The sequence below is a fragment of the Narcine bancroftii genome, chromosome 3, assembly GCF_036971445.1.
Source record: "Narcine bancroftii isolate sNarBan1 chromosome 3, sNarBan1.hap1, whole genome shotgun sequence".
In the NCBI taxonomy this organism is placed as follows: Eukaryota; Metazoa; Chordata; class Chondrichthyes; order Torpediniformes; family Narcinidae; genus Narcine; species Narcine bancroftii.
Window position 1 is genome coordinate 330,892,596 of NC_091471.1, and position 25,248 is coordinate 330,917,843.

The 25,248-nt window shown below is 44.3% G+C and overlaps 1 protein-coding gene across 1 annotated transcript in view; it reads left to right on the forward strand.

The window, feature by feature from the left end:
* The first annotated feature begins 3,745 nt into the window (after window positions 1-3,745).
* Window positions 3,746-25,248, forward strand: part of LOC138759204 (rab GDP dissociation inhibitor alpha-like) — a 57,298-nt gene continuing 35,795 nt past the window's right edge. The window contains exons 1-3 of the mRNA XM_069929267.1: window positions 3,746-3,921; window positions 4,564-4,771; window positions 9,072-9,179. Coding sequence (XP_069785368.1) covers window positions 4,727-4,771; window positions 9,072-9,179 — 153 coding nt within the window. The 5' untranslated portion in view covers window positions 3,746-3,921; window positions 4,564-4,726. The remainder of the gene's footprint in view (window positions 3,922-4,563; window positions 4,772-9,071; window positions 9,180-25,248) is intronic.

Consider the following 25,248-nt stretch of genomic DNA (forward strand, 5'->3'; position numbering starts at 1 on the left):
GGATGTTGTTTTCTCCATAAATCAATTATCTTCATGTCATGCATTGAATTTAAAGTAAAATAAGCTGCTTTATTTTTTGTAGTAGTCTTCCCAGATTTATCTATTGATGGGTCAAGGTTAAAATTAAAGTCTCCCCCTAGTAAAATGTGTCCCTGTGTGTCTGCTATCTTTAAAAAAAAATGTCCCCCATAAATTCCTGGTTATCTTCATTAGGTGCATAAATGTTCAACAGGTTCCAAGATTCTGAATAAATCTGGCGCATCATCATTACGTATCTACCTGCTGGGTCTGTTATTACTTTCTTTATATTAACTGGAAAATTCTCATTAACTAATATACCTACTCCCCTGGCTTTTGAATTGTACGATGATGCCACTACATGACCTACCCAGTCTCTCTTCAGTTTGTGATGTTCTAACTCAGTTCAACACTGCTGGATGCCGTAACACAAAGTTGTAGCCTTTTTTCCAGAGTTGTTTTTGTTAAACTCCCAATGCTTCTTTATTAAAATCTTTATTTGACTATCAAAATATTCCTTATCAACCATCTGTGTTTGTTTTTTACCTTGTACTTTTTCTTGTCTGTCTTAATCTTGTCCTTGATCTTCATTCTCTTGCTCCATTTTTTGGCTGTGTTGATCTTGGTTCTATTGTTGTCTTCTCCGCGACTTCTCCCATTATAGTGTCTTGCTGTTGGTGTCTGTTCCCTTCGGTGTCTTCTTTAGTATGCGTACCATGCACGTGCACTAGCATTTCTTTTTCTTGCTCCGCAAGCCAGCGTTCCAGTCCACCCTGTGGGACATCACCCCCGAGCTGCCTGCTTACCAATGTTATGAGTCCAGAGGACTCCAAAACTTATGCAACACGACAAAGGGTTACTTAAACAAAAGTTGCTTTTAATTATCTTTGAACATGAAAATAGAATCAAACTTAAACTTATCTCTATTGACTTACTTAACCCCCTTGTAATTCTAAGCGCATTTGTGTGTAATGCGAATGTAAGTTCACCAAAGTTGTTTGGTTCACAGTCCAATCTCATTGGTTGCAGGCAATGCTTATGCTGTGTACAGGAGTTAAAATTAATAAAGTTCACCAGGCTTTGGTACTTAACAGGTAAATGGTTACCACTCAGAAGGGTTCTTGTTGGTTTTCAGAGAGAGTTTTTTTTCTTTCCGGTCACCACTGTGGCAGGCTGCAGCAAAGAAAACACAGGCACAATACTGTTTGGGGAAACACAGCTTTATTCCACTCACATAATTATCTAGTTGGCTGCTAGATGTGCTTACAGTGTGATCCCGAGAGGGAGAGAGAGAGAGAGAGCACATGGTCGGGACCTCAGGTTTATACCATGGGTCCTTTGGGCAGATATCATTAGGCCGGGTGCCGTGTCTCTAGTCCACCTGTTGGCCGAGTGATGTATCACAGCGTATCATCACAACCACAGAGCTCCTTTCTGTTCCTCCTATTCCAAGGGAAACACCGGACAGCCAGTCCTCTCCTTTGACCAGGCCGTCTTCCAAAGCTTGCCAGCTTGTTCCTCTGGTACCGATGTCTGTGTCTCTCTCCTCTTTCACTCCCTCCAACTCTAAGAACAAAGCCTCTTTTTCTGCTCTCTGCTTACAAAGATCACATGACCCTCCAGACAGTAAGTTCTGTTTTCCAGACCAAACTGCTACTGCCTGTTGTTATATTTGTTGCCCTTTGTAAATGACAGTCCATCATGAGTCTGAGCACTTGCAAAAGCCCCTGCAATAATTGTGTTATAAAGTGTTTGTGTGTGACCTGCTCTAACAAACTTTCCCAATTTATCTCCCAATCGCCTCTATCTACTCTGTCACACCAGCTTCGCAGCTCAGGCCATCCTCTTCGGAAGAGCTTCTGTTGTGGACTCTTTTTTCAGGTGATTTCTTCACTTCTTCTTTACTTGTCATTGTTGTCTTTTCTTTCTTTGGAACCATCTTCAGGTTCTTCTTATTGTGTTTATCTTGCAAGTTTTTCTATGTTTTACTTCTCAGCTTTGTTTTTCTGCCTTTTTTGCAACTCTCTCTGTGGAAACCATACTCCATCACGTGACCACCTCCACTTTTTGAACCTTCTAATGCGCTCTGGTCAGAGCCTCCCTCCCCACCACTACCACCACACCTGCCACCACCCCTCCCCCTGCTCATGGACATACAAGAAACACACACCTATTTCTTCTACACTTGGTCCTAGGGAGTTGTGGGGGTGGGGGGAGGGAGGGGGTGGGTGACACTAACACTAGTGACGCCACTGATGAGAAGAAGTATGTGGTAGTCCGGGAGAAGCTCGAAGAGGGGCATAAGAAGGCTGTGGCAAGTAGGATTAAGGAGAAGCCCAAGGTGTTCTATGCATATGTGAAAAACAGATAATGGGAATGAGGTGGGGCCACTAAAGGAAGCAACTTGGGACTGGAGGCGAGGGAGGTTGGGGAAGGTCCTAAATGAATTCTTTGCTTTAGTCTACACCAGAGAAAAGGATCTTGGTCAGGGTGAGGCTTGTGTGGTGGACGATGTGAAGATTAATAAAGAAGTGCTGGATTTTTATCAGGATTGATAAGTCTCTGGGTCCGGATGCATTATACCCTAGGTTGCTGTGGGAAATGAGAGGATAGCTTAAATCAGTGGTATGCAACTGTTGGAGAGGATTCTTAAGGACAGGATCTATGAGCATTTGGAGCAGTCTAGTTAAGGATAGTCAGTGTGGCTTTGTGAAGGGAAGGTCATGCCCCACGAGCCTAATGGGATTTTTGAGGAGGTCACAAAAAAAATTGATGAAGGTAGTGTGGCAGGTATTATGTATATGAATTTTAGTAAGGCAACGTTCAGAAAGTGGGGATCAAATCCATACATCCCTCAGTCGCTGCGCAGGTTGACAGAATAGTTAAGAAGGCCAATGGGATGCTGGGCTTCATTTGTCAGGGGTACCTTGATGAAGGGCTCAAGCCCAAAACATTGGTTATGTATCTTTATCTTTGCTAATATAAAGTACCTGCTGAGTTTCTCCAGCATCGTGTTTTTACTTCATTAGTCGGGGGATTGCGTTCAGGAGTCAAGAGGCCATGTTGCAGCTCTACAAATCTCTGGAGGATTGTGTTCAGTTCTGGTCACCTCATTACAGGAAAGATGTGGAAGAGGGGGGGCAGAGGAGATTGATCAGGATGTTGCCTGGGAATCAAGTCTCATGATGCAAGGTTTGCAGAGCTGGGACTTTCCTCTTTGGAGCTGAGAAGGATGAGAGGAGACAATGAAGGCCTCCAAGATTCTGAGAGGCATACATAGGCTGGACGGCCAGGCCTGTTTCCCAGAGCAGGATCAGCTGGAGGACGTCTGTACAAAGTGAAGGGAGGGAAGTTTAGGGGTGTTTTTTTTACTCAGAGAGTAGTGGGGCCCTGGAATGCCTCGCCAGGGGTGGTGGTGGAGGCTGGAACATTAGGGGCATGAAGAGATTTTTAGAAAGACATATGGGTGGGAGAAAGATTAAGGGGTAGGGAGGGTTTGGATTAGGGGGGGGGGGGGTATTTAGCCGGCACAGTATCGTGGGCCGAAGGGCCTGGACACGTCCAACAAACTGACAGAAGAGAAGTTAAACTTTGCAGCTCACACGCTCGGCTCTTCACCTTCTTGCCCTGATCGGGAGGGGAGTGCAATTTCGTGAGCAGAGCAGAACATCTCCCCGCCCATTCCGCCAGGGAACGGCCCCGGCGTTACACAATGCGTCCCTGCGAGCTGCACCCGATTGCGTGCAACGCAAGCCGGCCGGGAGGGGGCAGGGAGAGGACAGCGCCCTGCTCTGAAGCGACGCCCTTCGGAGCCACGTCCCGCGGAACTGGTGCAGCAAGACGAGCGGATCCCACCAACGTGCTGCTGGAAGGGAGGGGAATATCAGCCGGCTCGCTGGCGGGGTACGGCTGCCTCTCTATCCTCCGGCCCTGGAGCCCGGCTTTGTCATCGCAGGCTGGCGAGGAGGGAAGGGCCGATCCGAGGGGAGGTTCCTGCACGGTTACGGTGGCCATGTCGCTGCCGCCGCCCCGTATCCTGCAGCGCTTCACCTGCTCCGGACTCTTGACTGGCTTTGCTCGCCTCTCCTGCCCCCGTCCTTGGCTGGCTGCACTGCAACCTGGGGTCACAACAGTGACTCTCCCCACCCTCTCCCCCGTCTGTCTCTGTCTCGCAGGGATCACAGTAACCCTCTTTCCCCCCCCCTTGTCTGTCTCTCCAGGATCACAGTAATCCTTCCCTCCCCATCTGTCTCTGTCTCCACACCCCCCCCCCCCCCCCCACCACCCTGTCTCCCCGGGATCATGGTAACCCTCTCACCCCCTCTCCCTCTCTCTCCCTGGGGACACAGTAACCTTTTTCTACCCCTCCACTGTCTGTCCGGGATCACAGTGACCCTCTCTCTGTGTCTCCCTTGGATCACAGTTACCCTCTTTCCCCTCCCCCCTCGTCTCCCCAAGATCACAATAACCTTTTCCCACGCCGTCTCTGTCTCTCCAGAATCAGTGTTGCAACTGAGTAACCCTCTCTCTCTCTCTCCACCCTAGGATCACAGCGTTACAGCAGAGAAACTCTCACCCCCCCCCCCCCCTTCAACCTCCACCACAGCGCTGCAGCTGAGAAACTCTAGCACCTCCACCCTGAGATCACAGCGCTGCAGCTGAGAAACTCTCGGCCCCCCATTTTCAGTCATCGTTGGCAGTGGGGAAAATGGACGAGACGTATGATGTGATCGTTCTGGGAACTGGGCTCACGGTGAGTGTCACCCCAAGATGCTTTCCCAAGTGAGCGGGGCCGCCGTGGAGGGGAGGGGGGGATGACCTGGCCCTGAGGATAGCTGACTGTGTCCCACGCATATGTCCCTCTTCCTTGGGGGGAAGGGGGGTGGTTTCTGTGGGGCAAGGTGCACAGGGGTGCAGTACTAATTTTTTTTAGGTGCTGGAGCTCACCAAAAACAGTGACAAAGAGGCGCCTGGAGCGGTGGTGAGCTCCAGCAGTATGAGGCCCCTGAAAGCACACACCAGCCCCAGCTTGGAGATGCAGGTCAAAAGTGAAACACGAACGTCTGCAGATACTGTGGTGGTGGTAAAAACACTCAGGAAACGCTGGAGGAACTCAGCCAGTCTCGAGGGGGAAGATACATCACCAATGTTTTGGGCCTGAGCCCTTCCTCATGGTACAGGAAAAAGCAGGCAGGTGTCTGAATAAAGGCTGGAGACTGACTGGGGCAGACTAGACCAACAAAAGGTGTTCAGTGGTTTTGATAAGAGAGGAGAAAATTGAATTTGGCTTCGTGAAAGGAGAGAGAGTGTGCTGGAGAAAAAGAGACAGAGGTGGAAGGGTGGGGGTGGTGGGTTTAATGGCAACAGGAGAAGTCGATGCCATCCGGTTGGAGGTCATGCTCCTCCAATTTGCGGGTGGTCGCAGTCTGGCAGTGCATGAGACCATGGACAGACATGTAAGCGATGGGATGGGGAATTGAAATGAGTAGCCACTGGGAGATCCACACAGGCAGAGCTGAGGTGCTCAACGAAGCTATCTCAGTCAGTGCCCAGTCGCGTGGGGTCTAAATCCCAGCTGCAACCCTACTACCCCTGCCTCATGGCTGGGGTTCTCCAGGCATGACGCTGGGAAGCCCATGTCCGTATTCCCTGGAGCTGAGGGGGTGACCTGATGGAAGCTTGTATCATCCCTGGACATGGGGTGAAGGTGCAGCAAGACAAGCCCCTGAGTTGTACCCCACTTGGGGTGGTGTGTTCGGCTCTGGACACCTCACCACAGGAAAGATGTGGATGCTGTGGAGAGGGTACAGAGGAGGATTACAAGGAATCTGCCTGGATTAGAGAGCACATCTTGTGAGGATTGTTGAACAACTTGGGTCTTTTCTCCTTGGAGCGATGGAGGATGAGGGGGTGACCTGATAGATTTAGATTTCAGATTTATTGTCAGAGTACATACATGGCATCACACACAACACCTAATAGCCTGAATATGTCTGATCTTGGAAGCTAAGCAGGCTCAGGCCTGGTCACGACTTGGAGAAGTGCTCTAGGTTTCTGTGAGGGGCCCTGGACAAAGTGGAGGCTCTCTACCCACCTTACAGTGGACAAAAGTTGAAGCATTTGCTGCATGTTACATTCTCAATGTAGTATTTCGTGAAAATAATGGGAACTTTACATACAACCCCGAGATTTCTTTTTCCTGTGGGCCAGGCAGAATTACTACTTACTGGCATTGCAAAAAAAGAATTGTACACAACGTACACGTGTAAATAGGTAAAGAAATGTAAACAAACTGCAATGCAGAGAGAAAAAAAAATCAATAAAATGCACGAGTCACAGTCCCTGATTGAGTGTGTCATTGAGGAGTCTGATGTTGGAGGGGGGTAGCAGCTGTCCCTGAACATGGTGGTGTGAGTCTTGTGGCACCTAGACCCTCTTTCCTGATGGATTGCATAATCACGGAGATGCGTTGACAAAATTATTACCCACAGTCCATTTCCTGGAGAAATGATACCAGATCTGGAGGGCATGGGTTGAGTCAAAGGAGTATTGAAGGGCAGCTTTGGGAGTCCAAGGGTGGTTGTGGTCTGTCAGAGTGGGTAGGATCTTGACGTTCAGATTGTTAGGGGAGTTAAGTAGCTGTGATCATGGGCCAAAGGGTCTGTTCTGTGCTGGAATGTTCCAAGGTATTTGGTCAGGAAGAGGGTTTGGAAGGAGATGGACATGGAACACAAAATGCCAAATGGCTGGGCCAAAGGCCCTGTTGCATTCTGCCGGACCTGATGATGACTGTGCTTCGTTCCTGGAACCGGGCTGGCTCTGGAACCATCTTGCCCACATACTGTTGCCCTGAGGCTTTATAAGGCCCTGGTGAGACCTCGCATGGAGTAATGTGAGCAGTTATGGGTTCCTCAATTAAGAAAGGATGTGCTGATGTTGGAGAAGGTTCAGAGGAGGCTCACAAGGATGATTCCGGGGATGAAAGGGTTATGAATTGAGAAGTGTTTGACAGCTCTTGCCCTTTACTCAATTGATGAGAATGAGGGGGACATCTCATTTCGAACATTGAAAGGTGTGGTCAGAGTCGATGTGGAAAGGTTGTTTCCCCACAATGGGAGAATCAAGGACAAGAGGGCATGAGTTCAGGATTGAAGGGCGTCCACTTAGAACAGAGATACAGGGAGAATTTCTTCAGGCAGAGGGTGGTGAATCTGTGGAATTTGTTGTCATGGGTGGTTGTGAAGGCCAGATCATTAGGTGTATTTTGGGTAGAGGATTTTGATTAGCCAGGGCATCAAAGGTTCTGGAGAGAAGGCTGGGCAGTGGGGCTGAGTGGGAGAATGGATCAGCTCATGGTTGAATGGTGAGGTAGACTCGATGGGCTGAATGATCTGTTTCTGCTCTTGTGTCTGATGTTCCTAGTCTGTGATGGGCTGTGAACCTGTGGTTGGGGGTGGGTTATGCACTAGTCTGTGTCCCGATTTGGAATGAAAGATGGCAAAGTTTGATGGGCCCCATCCCCTGGAACTCCCTAGGATTGATTGAGGTTCATTCCACCACTGTGTCCTATGTTAGGGTATTACTAAACCCTTGGGGACAATGATCCACAGGTTTTTGTTTGGGCAGAATATTCCTTTTGGTGGAATCTCCTAGATTAGCATCGGGAATCTTGGCATGTCTGAGGACCAGGTGAGCGCAGCCTTAGTCACCTGGGGGTCTGTGGATCAGTGGGATGCAGCAATCTCTCAGGAGACTCGGAGTATTTGTGTTCAGTTCTAGTCACCTCATTGTAGGAAGGATGTGGAAGTGATGGAGAGGGGGCAGCAGAGATTGACCAGGATGTTGCCTGGATTGGGAAATGTCTTTTGAGAAAAGGTTAGCAGAGCTGGGACCTTTCTCTTTGGAGCATAGGAGAGGAGACTTGATAGAGGTTTCAAGATTCTGAGAGGCATAAATAGGTGGATGGCCAGCACTTGTTTCCCAGGGCAGGAATGGCAAACAGTGCCTGCATCACTGGAGCCTCCCTACATGGTCTGCATAGTCAGGGATCAGTTCCACTCAGGAGAGAGAGCACAGCAAGGCACGAGTCTTAAATTAAATTTGGACAGAGCTCAGTACCAGGCCCTTACAGCCCACAAGCCCATGCTGCTAATTACACCTAGTTGACTACGTTTTGACGGTGGGAGGAAACTGGAGATCCCAGAGGATACCACTCAGACATGGGGAGAATGTACAAACTTCTTACAAACAGCGCGGGATTTGAACTCCTGGTTGAGGGTACTGTTACAGAGTTGTGCTAACCACTACAGGAGCCAACTTGGGAATTCAGCATGTAGGGCATGGGGTTTGGTGCAGGTCAGAGAGGGGGGCAACCTGGATGCCATTGAATGGGAAGCAGGCAGAGGGGCCTCCTCCCTCTGGTGTACGTTCAAAGGTTGGGGGTGGGCGTGTGTTCGTGTGGCATGACCTGTTACACAAGGGTGTGTTCTTGTGCAGAAGAGGTGTGGTCTGGCAGAACTCACAGCAACCCTGGTCACCCAGAGCCCTGGTAGTCCCCTTGCCAATGGAAATGGTTGTGAGGGAGGGTAGTGCAAGCTGGGGGGGTGGGGTGGGGGGGGGGGGTCGAGAACCCGGCAGGGACGGAGAACGGGACTGCTCCCTCCTCGAGTCCTGGTGACCCCACCCACCTATGCCTGAGGAGAGCGTGGTCCAGACCAGAGGGTTGACACCCTCTATCCCCTCCTCGCCCTCCCTCCTCATCTCCTACCCTCTCCTTGCCCTCCACTCCCTCCTTTACTCCCACTCTTAGCCCCACTCCCTCCCTACCTCCTCGGCCTCCCTGCCCCACCTCCTCAGGGTTCAGAAGGCGATGGGTGATGGACTTTGTCTGGGCCCTAACTGCCGGATCCTCGGAACCGGGAATGATCAGAACACTGGAGTGCTGCGGAAGGTGTGGAGTGTGCAGCGCTTGAACGTTCAGTGATCCTCCCTATGGCAGGACCTCGGGCCTCACCTCCACCTCCTGATGACCACCTTTCCTCTGACCCTCCCAGGAATGCATCCTGTCCGGAATCATGTCCGTCAACGGGAAGAAGGTGCTTCACTTGGACCGGAACTCCTACTACGGTGGCGAGAGCGCTTCGCTCACCCCGCTGGAGGAGGTAAGGGGGGTTCTGATGGGGGTGGATATTGTGGAAACAAACCATGGTGAAAGAATGGGGGAGACAGAGGCAGGAATGTTGTCTCTACAGCCTCAAGATTCAGGGAGCAGAACCAGAGAACATTGCAGCACAGAAAACAGTCCCTTTGGCCCTTCTAGTCTGTGCTGCACCATTATTCAGCCTCGTCCCACTGACCTGCACCTAATCCATAGCCCTGCAATACCCGATCCATGTACCTGTCCAAATTCTTCTTAAATGTTAAAATTCAGCCCGCATTCACTACTTCAGTTCATTCCACCCAACCCCCAACTGACTTGATGTTCCCCTTAAACTTCTCCACTTTCTCCTTTAACCCATGTCCTCTGGTTTGTATCTCATCGACCCTCAGTGGGAAAAGCTGACCTACAATTTATCGAAAAGTAGATGAGGAACTGCTTGTGGCACAGGATAGGCCCTTCAATGTAACCATATAACAATTACAGCACAGAAACAGGCCAACTTGGCCCTTCCCGTCCATGCCGAACACTTTCTCCCACCTCACCTCACCAATCTACTCTCAACCCATGACCCTCCAGCTTTTCCCATCCATATACATATCCAACTTCTCCTTCAATGCTACTATTGTGCCTGCCTCCCCCACTTCGTCTGGAAGCTCGTTTCATAAACCCCCCCCCCCTTCTCTGAGTAAAGAAGTTACCTCAAAGCTTTTGCCCCCTAACTCTCAGCTCACGTCCTCTCATTCATATCTCCCCCTTAAAGGAAAAAGCCTTTCCACGTCAACTCTAACGATACCCCTAATAATTTTAATCCCTTCTCAACCTTCGACGCTCCAAAGAATAAAGACGTAACTTTTTTAACCTTTCCCTATAACTTAAACCCTGTAACCCTGGCCACATTCTACTAAATCTTCTCTGCACTCTCTCTAAATTGTTGATATCTTTCCTATACTTTGGTGACCAAAGCTGTACACAATGCTCCGTTTGGCCTCATCAAAGTCTTGTACAATTTTAACACAACATCCCAGCTCCTACACTCAATGTTCTGATTTATAAAGGCCAAAGTAACATAAGCTTCCTCCCCACCCTATCCACGTGACTTCAGCTTCAGGGAACTATGTACCATTATTTCTGGATCGCTCTGTTCTACTGCACTCTTCACTGCCTGACCATTTATCATGTATGTCCTATTTTGATTAATCCTATCAAAATGTAACACCTCACACTTATCTGCATTAAACTCTACCTGTCATCTTCCAGCCCACTCTTCTAACTGCCCTAAATCCCTCTGCAAGCTTTGAAACCCTTCTTCACTATCTACAGCTCTGCCTATTTAAGTATCGTCCGCATACTTACTAATCCAATTTCCCAGTCCATCATCCAAATCATTAATCTATTTCACAAACAGTAATCGACCCAATACTGAACCCTGAGGCACACTACTCATCACTGGCTTCCAATCTGACAGTTATCTCTGCCATCTCTCATTTGACCATCGTTGAATCCATTTTACTCTTCTCTCTTTCTCTTTGGGTTGGCTTCGCGGACGAAGATTTATGGAGGGGTAAATGTCCACGTTTGTGGCTGACAAGTCCGATGCGGGACAGGCAGACACGGTTGCAGCAGTTGCAAGGGAAAATTGGTTGGTTGGGGTTGGGTGTTGGGTTTTTCATCCTTTGCCTTTTGTCAGTGAGGTGGGCTCTGCGGTCTTCTTCAAAGGAGGTTGCTGCCTGCCGAACTGTGAGGCGCCAAGATGCACAGTTTGAGGCGATATCAGCCCACTGGCAGTGGTCAATGTGGCAGGCACTAAGAGATTTCTTTAGGCAGTCCTTGTACCTCTTCTTTGGTGCACCTCTGTCACGGTGGCCAGTGGAGAGCTCGCCATATAACACGATCTTGGGAAGGCGATGGTCCTCCATTCTGGAGACGTGACCTACCCAGCGCAGTTGGATCTTCAGCAGTGTGGATTCGATGCTGTCGGCCTCTGCCATCTCGAGTACTTCGATGTTAGGGATGAAGTCGCTCCAATGAATGTTGAGGATGGAGCGGAGACCACGCTGGTGAAAGCGTTCTAGGAGCCGAAGGTGATGCCGGTAGAGGACCCATGATTCGGAGCCGAACAGGAGTGTGGGTATGACAACGGCTCTGTATACGCTAATCTTTGTGAGGTTTTTCAGTTGGTTGTTTTTCCAGATTCTTTTGTGTAATCTTCCAAAGGCGCTATTTGCCTTGGCGAGTCTGTTGTCTATCTCGTTGTCGATCCTTGCATCCGATGAAATGGTGCAGCCGAGATAGGTAAACTGGTTGACTGTTTTGAGTTTTGTGTGCCCGATGGAGATGTGGGGGGGCTGGTAGTCATGGTGGGGAGCTGGCTGATGGAGGACCTCAGTTTTCTTCAGGCTGACTTCCAGGCCAAACATTTTGGCAGTTTCCGCAAAACAGGACGACAAGCGCTGAAGAGCTGGCTCTAAATGGGCAACTAAAGCAGCATCGTCTGCAAAGAGTAGTTCACGGACAAGTTGCTCTTGTGTCTTGGAGTGAGCTTGCAGGCGCCTCAGATTGAAGAGACTGCCATCCATGCGGTACCGGATGTAAACAGCGTCTTCATTGTTGAGGTCATTCATGGCTTGGTTCAGCATCATGCTGAAGAAGATTGAAAAGAGGGTTGGTGCGAGAACGCAGCCTTGCTTCACGCCATTGTTAACGGAGAAGGGTTCAGAGAGCTCATTGCTGTATCTGACCCAACCTTGTTGGTTTTCGTGCAGTTGGATAACCATGTTGAGGAACTCTGGGGGGCATCCGAGGCGCTCTAGTATTTGCCAAAGCCCTTTCCTGCTCACGATGTCGAAGGCTTTGGTGAGGTCAACAAAGGTGATGTAGAGTTCTTTGTTTTGTTCTCTGCACTTTTCTTGGAGCTGTCCGAGGGCAAAGACAGTGCGGCGAAAGCCGCACTGTGATTCTGGGAGAACATTCTCGGCGACACTAGGTATTATTCTATTTAGGAGAATCCTAGTGAAGATTTTGCCTGCAATGGAGAGCAGCGTGATTCCCCTGTAGTTTGAGCAGTCTGATTTCTCGCCTTTGTTTCTGTACAGGGTGATGATGATGGCATCACGAAGGTCCTGAGGCAGCTTTCCTTGGTCCCAGCAGAGCTTGAAAAACTCATGGAGTTTGGCATGCAGAGTTTTGCCGCCAGCCTTCCAGACCTCTGGGGGGGGGGATTCCATCCATACCTGCTGCTTTGCCACTTTTCAGTTGTTCAATCCGTTTTACTACTTCAATGCTAATACCTAATGATTGAACCTTCCCTGAGGAACCTTATTAAAGTCCTTACTAACGTCCATATGTACAACATCCACTGCCTTACCCTTATCAACTTTCCTAGTAACCTCCTCAAAAAAAATAATTCTATAAGGTTTGTCAAACATGATCTTCCCCTCACAAATTCATGTTGATTGTTCCAAATATTTAAATATACCATCTCTAAGAATACTTTCCATGAACTTACCCACCACTGATGTCAAACTTACAGGCCTATAATTACTAGATTTACTCTTTGCACCTTTTTTAAACAATGGAACTACATGAGCTACCCTCCAATCTTCTGGCACTATTCCCATTACTAATGATGTTTTAAATATCTCCATCAAAGCCCGTACTATTTCTATACTAACCTCCTGCTAGGTCCTAGGGAATATCTTGTCAGGGCCAGGAGATTTATTCACCTTTATTTTCCTTAAAAGTGCCAGAACTTCCTCTTCTTTAATCATCGTTGTTTCCATATCTTCCCTACTTATTTCTCTTATTTACACAGATCAGTATTCTTCTCATTAGTAAATACTGAAGAAAAAAACCTGTTCAAAATCTCTCCCATCTCCTTTGGCTCCATGCATAGCCGTCCACTCTCATCTTCTAGGAAATCCATTTTATCCCTCACTATCCTTTTGGTCCTCATATATCTGTAGAAACCTTTTGATTTATTTTCTCCTTACTTGGCAACACAACCTCGTATCTCCTCTTGGTCTTTCTCATTTCCTTAAGATTCTTTTTATATTCTTTCTATTCCTCGAACACCTCATTTACTTCATGCTGTCTATACTTTTTGTACACTTCTCTCTTTCTGAACCATATTTCTAATAACCAAGGGTCCCTAAAATTTTAACCTTTCCTTTCATCTTGACACGAAGCCTTTCTATCCCCTTAAAATTTCACCTTTGAATGTCCTCCATTTTCTTTCGACATCCTTTCCATAAAACAATTTATCCCAGTCCACACCTTCCAAATCCACTCATCTCAAAATTAGCTTTTCTCCAGTCAAAAATCTCAACCCTGGGTCCTGACGTATCTTTTGCCAAACTTCGGCCCACGAGTTTGTGTCAACCCATTTAACTCTTCTCCACACCATCTAAACTTCCCTACCTCACACCTATAGCCCTCTATTTTTTCTGACATCCATGTACCTCAGAGCTTTTTAAATGCCTCAAATGTTCCATCCTCCACCACCATCCCTGGCAATGTATTCCAGGCACCCACAACTCTTGGCGTTTTTAAAAAAAAAAAAAAAATCAACCCTGTACATCTCCCCTAAAATTATTTCCCCTCTTCTCAAACAGATGGCCTCCAAAAGACATAGGAGCAGAAATAGGCTATGAATCACATCGAGTCTGCCCTGCCATTTAATCATGAGCTGATCCATTCTCCCACTGCCCAGCCTTCTCCCCATAACAGTTGATGCCCTGGCTAATCAAGAACTGATTATTCTCTGCCTTAAATACACCCAATGACCCAGCTTCCACAACTGCCTGTGGTAACAAATTCCATATTCACCACTTGCTGGCTGAAGAAATTCTTCCATGTCTCTGTTCTAAGTGGACGCCCTTCAATCCTGAAGTTGTGCCCTCTTGTCCTGGACTCTCCCACCATGGGGAACAACCTTTCTACATCTACTCTGTCCACGCCTTTCAACATTTAAAATATTTCAATGAGATTCTCCCCTCATTCTCCTAAATTCCAATGAGTCCAGGCCAAGAGCCATCAAACGCTCCTCGTATGATAACCCTTTCATTCCCGAAATCATCTTTGTGAACCTCCTCTGAACCCTCTCCAATGTCAGCACATCCTTTCTTCAATGGGGATCCCAAGCCTGCTCACAATATTCCATGTGAGGTCTCACCAGGGCCTTATAAAGCCTCAACATCACATCCCTGCTCTTGTATTCGATTCCTCTTGAAATGAACGGCAGCATCGTGTTTGCCTTCTTCACCCCCAACTCCACCTGCAACTTTACCTTCAGGCTGTTCTGCACGAGGACTCCCAGGTCCCTATGTATCTGGGGATTTTCAATTTTCTCCCCATTTAGAAAACTGTCTGCCTGTTTTTTTGACCAAAGGGGACGACTGTCCACTTTCTGACATTGTATTTCATTTGGCACTTCTCTGCCCGTTCTCCTGATCGAAGTCCTTCTGCAGCCTCTGTGTTTTCTCGACACAACCTGCCCCTTCGATTTGTCTGCAGACTTGGCCACGAAGCTGTTCATTCCATAATTTAAATCATTAATATACAACATAAAAAGAAAAGCTGTTCATTCCATAATCTAAATCATTAATATACAACATAAAAAGAAGGGCAAAAACCAACCCCTGAGGAACATCACTAGCGACCGCTAGCCAAGCTTTGAAACCCTGTATACAGGATTCCTGTATTCTGACTCTGCTTCCTGCCAATCAGCCAATGCTCTCCTCTCGCTAGTATGTTTCCTGTTACACCATGCGCTTTTATCTTGTTCAATAGCCTCATGTGCGACCCCTTGACAAAGGCCTTCTCAAAACCCAAACACACAACATCCACTGTCATCTCCATATCCAGCTGGATGGTCACTTCTTCAGGTTTGTGAAGCCAATCTTTCCCTGAAGGAAAACGTGCTGCCTTTGGCCTGTCATGTCATGTGTCTCCAAGTAATTTGTAACCTCACCCTCCACCATCGACTCCAACACCTTCCCAACCGCTGACAACAGGCAAACTGGTCTAGAATTTCCTTCCAGCTACTCCCTCCCTTCTTGAACAGTGGGGTGACATTTACGATTTTCCAGTCCTCTGGGACCAGGCCAGAATCCATCGATTCCTGGAGGAACATTAGTCCACAGTCTCCATCGCTATCTCTTTCAGGACCCAAGAGTGCATCCATCTGGTCTGGGAGACCATTCACCTTCTCCCTTGAAGTAGTAACTGCACTCACTTCCCTTCCCTGATACCCTTCAACATCCACCACACTGCTGGTGTCTTCCATAGTGAAGACTGTTGCAAAATACTCATTTAGTACCTCTGCCATCTCCTTGTCTCCCATTATTATTTCTCTTTTTTTTAATAATTTTTTATTTTTCACACCATAAATCACATTAACCATGATACACATTTTTTCCTTTTCACACATATACAATGTAATTTTCTCCCCCCCCCCCGCCTCCCTCCTCCCCTCTCACCCTCCCCACCTCCCCCCTCCCGTCCATTTAAGGTATAAAATCTAGGATACATTAAACCAGTCAGACAATGTTGTCATTCAATAAAAATACACCAGAAATTCCACTGAGTCCATTCTTTTCATTTCCTTTTCCTTCCGTTAACTTAGGTAGTGATTGTCCCCGGTAGGTTTTCGCTATTGTGTTTAATATAAGGCTCCCATATTTGTTCGAATATTTCAATATTATTTCTTAAACTATATGTTATTTTTTCTAATGGAATACATTTATTCATTTCTATATACCATTGTTGTATTTTCAAATTATCTTCCAATTTCCAGGTTGACATAATACATTTTTTTGCTACGGCTAGAGCTATCTTAACAAATCTTTTTTGTGCATCCTCCAAATCAATTCCAAATTCTTTGTTTTTTATGCTACTTAGGAGAAAGATCTCTGGATTCTTTGGTATATTGTTTTCTGTTATTTTATTTAATATCTGATTGAGATCTTCCCAAAATTTTTCTACTTTTTCACATGTCCAGATTGCATGAATTGTTCCCATTTCTTTTTTACATCGAAAACATCTATCAGATACTGTTGGGTCCCATTTATTTAACTTTTGAGGTGTAATGTATAGCCTGTGTATCCAGTTATATTGTATCATATGTAACCTCGTATTTATTGTATTTCTCATCGTTCCAGAGCATAACTTCTCCCATGTTTCCTTTTTTATCTTTATATTTAAATCCTGTTCCCATTTTTGTTTAGTTTTACCATTTGTTTCCTCATTCTCCTTTTCTTGCAGTTTAATATACATATTTGTTATAAATCTTTTGATTATCATTGTATCTGTAATCACATATTCAAGGTTACTTGCCTCTGGCAAACTCAAACTGCTTCCTAATTTATCCTTCAAGTAGGATCTCAATTGGTAATATGCCAGTGCTGTATCTTGAGTTATATTGTATTTATCTTTCATTTGTTCAAAGGATAATAATCTATTTCCTGAAAAACAATTTTCTATTCTTTTAATCCCTTTTTTCTCCCATTCTCTAAAGGAAAGGTTATCTATTGTAAAAGGGAGTAACTTGTTTTGCGTCAATATTAGTTTTGGTAATTGATAATTTGTTTTATTTCTTTCTACATGAATCTTCTTCCAAATATTGAGAAGATGATGTAATACTGGAGAACTTCTATGTTGTACCAATTTTTCATCCCATTTATATAATATGTGTTCAGGAGTCTTTTCCCCTATTTTATCTAATTCTAATCTAGTCCAATCTGGCTTTTCCCTTGTTTGATAAAAATCTGATAGGTATCTTAATTGTGCGGCTCTATAATAATTTTTAAAGTTTGGCAGTTGTAAGCCTCCTTGTTTATACCATTCTGTTAATTTATCTAGTGCTATCCTCGGTTTCCCCCCTTTCCATAAAAATTTCCTTATTATTTTCTTTAACTCCTTGAAGAATTTCTCTGTCAGTTGTATTGGCAATGCCTGAAATAAGTATAATATCCTTGGGAAAATGTTAATTTTAATACAGTTTATCCTTCCTATTAGTGTTAATGGTAAATCTTTCCAATGCTCTAAATCATCCTGTAATTTTTTCATTAGTGGATAATAATTGAGTTTATATAGTTGGCCGAGATTTTTGTTTATTTGTACACCTAGGTATCTTATTGCTTGCATTTGCCATCTAAATGGTGATTCTTTCTCAAATTTTGAGAAATCCGCATCATTCATAGGCATTGCTTCACTTTTATTTACGTTGATCTTGTAACCCGACACTTCTCCATATTCCTTCAATTTCTTATATAATTCTTTTATTGATAGTTCTGGTTCTGTTAAGTATACTATAACATCATCCACAAATAAATTGATTTTATATTCCTTGTCTTTTATTTTTATCCCTTTTATATTATTTTCTGTTCTTATCAATTCTGCTAGTGGTTCTATAGCTAACGCAAACAATAAAGGTGATAGTGGGCATCCCTGTCGTGTTGACCTGCTTAAGTTAAATTGCTTTGATACATGTCCATTTACTGTCACTTTCGCTAATTCTCTTCTTTTAGTTGTATCTTCCTTCATTGCTAATTTTTTTTCTATATTTACTATTTCCCTTTCCAACTGCTCTGTTTCCTGATTATAGTCCTTCTTCATCTTGGTTACATAACTTATTATTTGCCCTCTAATGAATGCTTTCATTGCATCCCATAGTATAAACTTATCTTCCACTGATTCCGTATTTATTTCAAAATACATTTTTATTTGTTTTTCAATAAATTCTCTAAAATCCTGCCTTTTAAGTAACATGGGTTTAATCTCCATCTATACATTCTTGGAGGGATGTCCTCTAGTTTTACTGTCAATATTAAGGGTGAAAGGTCCGATAGCATTCTCGCTTTATATTCTGTTTTTCTTACTCTATCTTGCATACTAGCTGATAAAAAAAATAGGTCTATTCTTGAGTATGTTTTATGTCTAGCCGAGTAATATGAATATTCCTTTTCTTTTGGGTGTTGTTTCCTCCATATATCCAAAAGTTGCATTTCTTCCATTGATTTAATTATAAATTTGGTTACTTTGTTCTTTCTGTTAATTTTTTTCCCAGTTTTATCCATATTTGAATCCAAATTCAGGTTGAAATCTCCTCCTATTAATATGTTCCCTTGCGTATTTGCTACCTTCAAAAAGATATCTTGCATAAACTTTTGATCTTCTTCGTTAGGTGAATATACATTGAGTAGATTCCAAAACTCCGAATATATCTGACATTTTATCATTACATATCTCCCTGCTGGATCTATTATTTCCTCTTCTATTTTAAATGGCACATTTTTACTAATTAATATAGCTACTCCTCTTGCTTTTGAATTATACGATGCTGCTGTTACGTGTCCTACCCAATCTCTCTTTAATTTCTTATGCTCCAATTCAGTTAAATGTGTTTCTTGCACAAATGCTATATCAATTTTTTCTTTTTTCAGTAAATTTAGCAGTTTCTTCCTTTTAATTTGGTTATGTATTCCATTAATATTTAAAGTCATATAGTTCAACGTAGCCATTTTATACTTTGTTTATCTTCCATTTCCGTTTCTCCATCATTACTTTTCCTTCTTATCCATTTCTGTTTTCTTGTTTTGAATCCTTTATAAGACAACATTCCTAAAACATCAAACATTTTCCTTATTCTCCTATTTAAAACTCCTTTAGCCCCAATCCCCCCTTCCCTTCCTGAGTTGTCCTTTATCCCTTGTCGGACAACCACATCTCCCCTCTCCATTTGGATTTGCGAATTCACTCGCAAGCGTCAGCTGATTTTGCAGTGACCGTAACACCCCCCTACCCAGCCCCCCCAGAAAAGATTTCACTTTTCATATGTGACAAAGGTCACTCTTTTAATTCCCTCCTTATTCCCTCTATTCCTTTTCCTTCCCTTATTAATTCTTGTCTATACTATCGATATTTTCCTCTAAATACGGATATATTCATGTATGCACATTATACATATACACACATATACCTCTTTACCCACATACATATAAATCGTGGTAATTTTTACTCTTATTACATGTCTTCATCTCTCTGTTTGTTTTGTAGTTGTTCTGCAAATTTCCTTGCTTCCTCTGGATCCGAGAATAGTTTTTTACCATAAGATCGTTTTCGATGTTTTGAACTCCTTCCTCTTCTACAGGAGTTCAAAACTTATGTCTTTTTAGTTCGCAGTCTTTTGTACTCTCGTTACACGTCTTCATCTCTCAGTCAATTTTGTAATTGTTCTGCAAATTTTCGTGCTTCCTCTGGATCCGAGAACAGTCTGTTTTGTTGTCCTGGAATAAATATTTTCAATACCGCTGGATGCTTTAGTATAAATTTATACCCTTTCTTCCATAAAATCGCCTTTGCTGTATTGAACTCCTTTCTCTTCTTCAGGAGTTCAAAACTTATATCTGGATAAATGAAGATTTTTTGCCCTTTGTACTCCAGTGGCTTGTTGCCCTCTCTTACTTTTTCCATTGTCTTCTCCAGTACCTTTTCTCTTGTAGTATATCTTAGGAATTTTACTAAAACAGATCTTGGCTTTTGTTGTGATTGTGGTTTAAAGGCCAATGCTCTATGTGCCCTTTCTATTTCCATTTCTTGCTGTAGTTCTGGACATCCTAGGATCCTAGGGATCCAATCTTTTATAAACTCTCTCATATTCTTGCCTTCTTCATCTTCCTTAAGGCCCACTATCTTTATGTTATTTCTTCTGTTATAATTTTCCATTATATCTATTTTCTGAGCTAACAGTTCTTTTGTCTCTTTAACTTTTTTATTAGATTCCTCTAATTTCTTTTTTAAGTCCTCTACCTCCATTTCTACTGCTGCTTCTCGTTCTTGCACCTTGTCCATTCTTTTTCCCATTTCTGATAAGGTCTTATCTATTTTGTTCATTTTCTCTTCTGTATTGTTTATTCTTCTTCTTAAATCATTAAATTCTTGCGCTTGCCATTCTTTAAATGACTCCATGTATTCTTTAATAAGAGAAAGTATATCCTTTATCTTGCCTTTCCCTTCTTCTTCTATTTCACTGTACTCTTCCTCTTCTTCCTCTGGGTTGGCCATCTGTTGTTTCTTTGTTGCCCTTTTCTTCTCTTCTTTCTTGTTTTCGTTGTCTTCTATGTTCTCCTCTTGCTGCAGGTGTTCTGCAGCTGTCATTGCCGGCTGTGGAGATCGACTCCCCAGCTGGTCACCCCTCCCGTCGGTGTGTTTTTTTTCATGCGCGGTTGCGCACTTTTACTCGACTCAGCGAGCCATTTTTGTAGTCCACTTTCTACCGACCTGAGGGAGCGGGTTTCTCTCTCCACCGCGGGCCTCTTCGAACAGGTAAGGCCTTTTCCTTCATCTTCCGTTGTCTTCTCTTCCTCTCTTCTTACCGTTGGTTTCGACTTTTCTTTTTTCGTCGCCATCTTCTTTCCACCTTTATATTCACTTTACTTTGATTTTTATTTTGTGCCTTTGTGTTTTGCTTTGTTTTTTCCGACTTTTCTGGAGAGGGCTGGAGTTCACCGTCCGGCCACCACTCCATCACGTGACACCCCCCTCCCATTATTATTTTTTCTCCATGACATTTTTTGCCTATATCTAGTCTTGCCTTTGACTCTTCATATTTTAAAAAAAAAAATTTTCACACTATGAACCATATTAACCAAAATACACACAAACATTTCCCTCTTGAATATACACAGTGTCATTTTCTCCCCCTTTTCCCCTCTCCTTTCCCTCCCTCCTTCCCACGCCCCTCCCTACCCACTAAACAATCAACATATACAATACAATAAATCCATTAAACAATGTCATCACCCAATAAAAATAAACAAGAAAATTGTGTTATCTACTTTTACACACTGGGTCAGTTCATTCCGTCGTCTTCTCATTCTGTCATTTAAGGGGTGGAGGTCCACGGTAGGACCTCTCCGTTGTGTTTCATGTACGGTTCCCAAATTTGTTCGAATACTGTGACTTTATTTTTTAAATTATATGTTATTTTTTCCAGTGGAATACATTTATTCATTTCTATGTACCATTGCTGTACTCTCAGGCTCTCTTCTGATTTCCAAGTTGACATTATACATTTTTTTGCTATCACTAAGGTTATCATAATAAATCTTTTTTGTGCTTCATCCAATTTGAGGCCTAGTTCTTTACTTCTTATATTACTTGGAAGAAAGATCTCTGGATTTTTTGGTATGTTGCTTTTTGTGATTTTATTTAGTACCTGATTTAGATCTGCCAAAACTTTTTCACTTTCTCACATGCCCAAATTGCATGTACTGTTGTTCCCGTTTCCTTCTTACAGCGAAAACATCTGTCTGATACTGTTGGGTCCCATTTATTTAACTTTTGGGGCGTGGTGTATAGCCTGTGTAACCAGTTATATTGTATCATGCATAACCTCGTGTTTATTGTATTTCTCATAGTTCCGGAGCATAGCTTTTCCCATTTTTCATTTTTTATCTTTGTTTAGATCTTGTTCCCACTTTTGTTTGGGTTTATAGCTTATTTCATCGTTCTTTTTCTCTTGCAGTTTGATGTACATGTTTGTTATAAATCTTTTAATTATCATTGTGTCTGTAATGACATATTCAAAGCTGCTTCCTTCTGGTAACCTCAGCCTGCTTCCCAATTTGTCCTTCAAGTAGGTTTTCAGTTGGTGGTATGCAAACATTGTACCGTGAGTTAATCCATATTTGTACTTAATTTGTTCAAAAGATCCAGACTCTCCAGTCTCGGACACAATCATAGATCACAGGGATAATCTTACCTAGATTTCTTCTTTTCTTTGGCTTGGCTTCGCGGACGAAGATTTATGGAGGGGCTAAAATGTCCACATTAGCTGCAGGCTCGTTTGTGGCTGACAAGTCCGATGCGGGACAGGCAGACACGGTTGCAGCGGTTGCAAGGGAAAATTGGTTGGTTGGGGTTGGGTGTTGGGTTTTTCCTCCTTTGCCTTTTGTCAATGAGGTGGGCTCTGCAGTCTTCTTCAAAGGAGGTTGCTGCCCGCCGAACTGTGAGGTGCCAAGATGCACGGTTTGAGGCGATAGCAGCCCACTGGCGGTGGTCAATGTGGCAGGAACCAAGAGATTTCTTTAGGCAGTCCTTGTACCTCTTCTTTGGTGCACCTCTGTCACGGTGGCCAGTGGAGAGCTCGCCATATAACACGATCTTGGGAAGGCGATGGTCTTCCATTCTGGAGATGTGACCCACCCACCCAAATAACCAAAAATTGATCCTACAAGGGCCTTCAGTCTATTCAGCTAACTTTGCCAGGCATGATCAGGACAGACCCCCTATGCTAGGATACAATCAGGAATCACAGAGGCAACCTTACCCAGCCTCCACCTTATCCTAAATACACAACAACACAAAATCAATCCCACAAATTATTTCCCAAAAAACAATTTTATATTCTTTTGATCCCTTTTCTCTCCTATTGACTCTTCATATTGTTGAAGAAGCTTTTTGTATTCTCTGATTTGATTTTCTAGCCTATTTCACATTTCATCTTATTCCTTGTTATTTTGTTTCCTTCTGCAAGTTTAAAAATAAGTCCCGATCCTCCATCTTCCCAATAGTTTTTCCTTCCTTCTTCCTCTACTGACCTGCTTATCCTTTCAATACCCTGTGTATTCTTGGACATTCAGCTCCCAATGACATCCATCCTTTGGCTGCGACTCCGTGATGGCTACCACATTGCACCTGCCAGACTGTAGCTGTACAACAAGGTCATCCACGGTATTCCCTGCGGCATGCCTTTACATACAAAGCATTTAGTCCTGTATTTGTTTGGACTCAGTGTCCCTGTTCCATTGAAACTCATCTCTATGGCTGCAATTTTGCCCGATCTGCCTGTCCTTCCAAGCTTCCTTTCCCACTGTTCCTATTTTTGCGCCAACCACCTCTTCACTCTGGCTCCCACCACCCTGCAAGTCTAATTTAAATCCCTCCCCGACACCATTTGCAAACCTTCCTGCCAGGATGTTGGTTCCCCTGCAGTTCAGGTGCAACCCATCCCACTAATACAGGACACTCCTACCCCAGAAATGGGTCCAATGATCCATTGTTGCCCAGTAAGAAAGTTCTGGTTATCCATACTATCTAAAACCCTTGTAATTTTATTTTCTTCCATGGTCATCTCTCATTCTTTTTTGGTCCAAAGAGAAAAGCCCCCAGCACTATCAACCTTGCTTTGAATGTTATGTTCTCTGGTCCAGGAAACATCCTCTACTGAAAATACTCCCTGAAGCATCTAATTCTTTCATAGAAACATAGAAAACTTACAATGCAATACAGGCCCTTCGGCTCAAAGTTGTACCGAACATGTCCCTACCTAAGAAATTAATCGATTTTTCCATATTTTCTAAGCTCCATGTACCTATCCAAAAGTCTCTTAAAGGACCCTATCGTATCCACCCCTACCACCGTTGCCAGCAGCTCATTCCATGCACGCACCACTCTGTTTTAAAAAAAAACGTACCAGTGACATCTCCTCTGTCCCTACTCCCCAGCACCTTAAACCCGTGTCCTCTCGTGGCCACCCTTTCAGCCCTGGGAAAAAGCCTCTGATTATGTACATGACCAATGCCTCTCAGCATCTTAAACACCTCTATCAGGTCACCTCTCATCCTCTGTTGCTCCAAGAAGAAAAGGCCGCATTCACTCCACCTGTTTTCATAAGGCATGTTCCCTAATCTAAGCAATACCCTTTCCATGGCTTCCACCTCCTTCCAGTAGTGAGGTGACCAGAACTGAGTACAGTACTCTAAGTGGGCTCTGTCTAGTGACTTATATAGCTGCAACATTACCTCTAGGCACCCAAGTTCAATTCCATGATTAATGAAGGCCTTCTTGACCAGGGAATCAACCTGCACAGCTGCCTTGAGGTGACTAGAACTGAATACAATTCTCCAAATGTGGCCTCACCAGAGTTTTATAGAGCTGCAACGTTACTTTGCAACTCATGAACTCAGTCATAAGACATAGGAGCAGAAATAGGCCATTCAGCCCATTAAGTCTGTTGTACCATTTAATCATGAGCTGATCTATTTCCCCTCTCAGCCCCACTGGCTGGCCTTTTCCCCATGACCTGGCTAGTCAAGAACCTAAATCTCTGCCTTAAGTACACCCAATGACCCAGCCTCCACAACTGCCTGTGGCAAAAAAATCCACATATTCACCACCCTCTGGCTGAAGAAATTCCTCTGCTGTTCTAAGCGGACGCCCTTCAATCCTGATCTCTTGTCCTTGACTCTCCCACCGTGGGGAAACAACCTTCCCACACCTAATCTGTCCATGCCTTTCAAAAATGTTTCAATGAGACCCCCCCATTCCTCTAAATTCCAACAAGTACAGTCCAAGAACTGTCAAATGCTCCTCTAATTCCCTGTGAACCTCCCTGACTAATGAAAGTCAGCACACTGAACGCCTTCTGAATACTCTTAACTTTCTCCCAAGCATAAGAGGCTGCCTCGTTCAATGTATCTCCTCTATTTTGGATTTGGATTATGGAATAGATGGCTCTGTGGCTAAATTTGCAGATGACATCAAAACAGGTAGTAGGGCAGGCGGTACAAAGGATACTGAAAGACTTTGATCGATCGGGAGATCGGGCAAAGAGGTGGCAGATGCAATACAATGTTGGGAAGTGTATGGTCATGAACTTGGGTGGAAGAAATAGATGGGCTGATTATTATTTAGATGGGGAAGAAAATTCAAAATTCCCAGGTGATGAGGGACTTGGGAGTCCTTGTGCATGATACCCAAAAGGTGAATGTCCAGGTGGTGAAGAGAGCAAATGCATTGTTGGCATAGAAAGGAATAGAATCAGAATCAGGATTTATGGTTATGAATAAGTCAAGAAATTCAGTATTTTGTGGCAGCATCAAAGTGCAAACATACATCTAACCATCTTATGACATCACTATAAAAATAACAGTAACAGGTGCACAAAGCTTGAGGCCGTGTCTGGTTCATTGATCATTCAGGAATCTGATGGCGGAGGGGAACAACCTATCCTTGTGCTCCTGAGGGCTCATCTTCAGGCTCCTGTTCCTTCCCCCCCCCCCGCTCCCCCC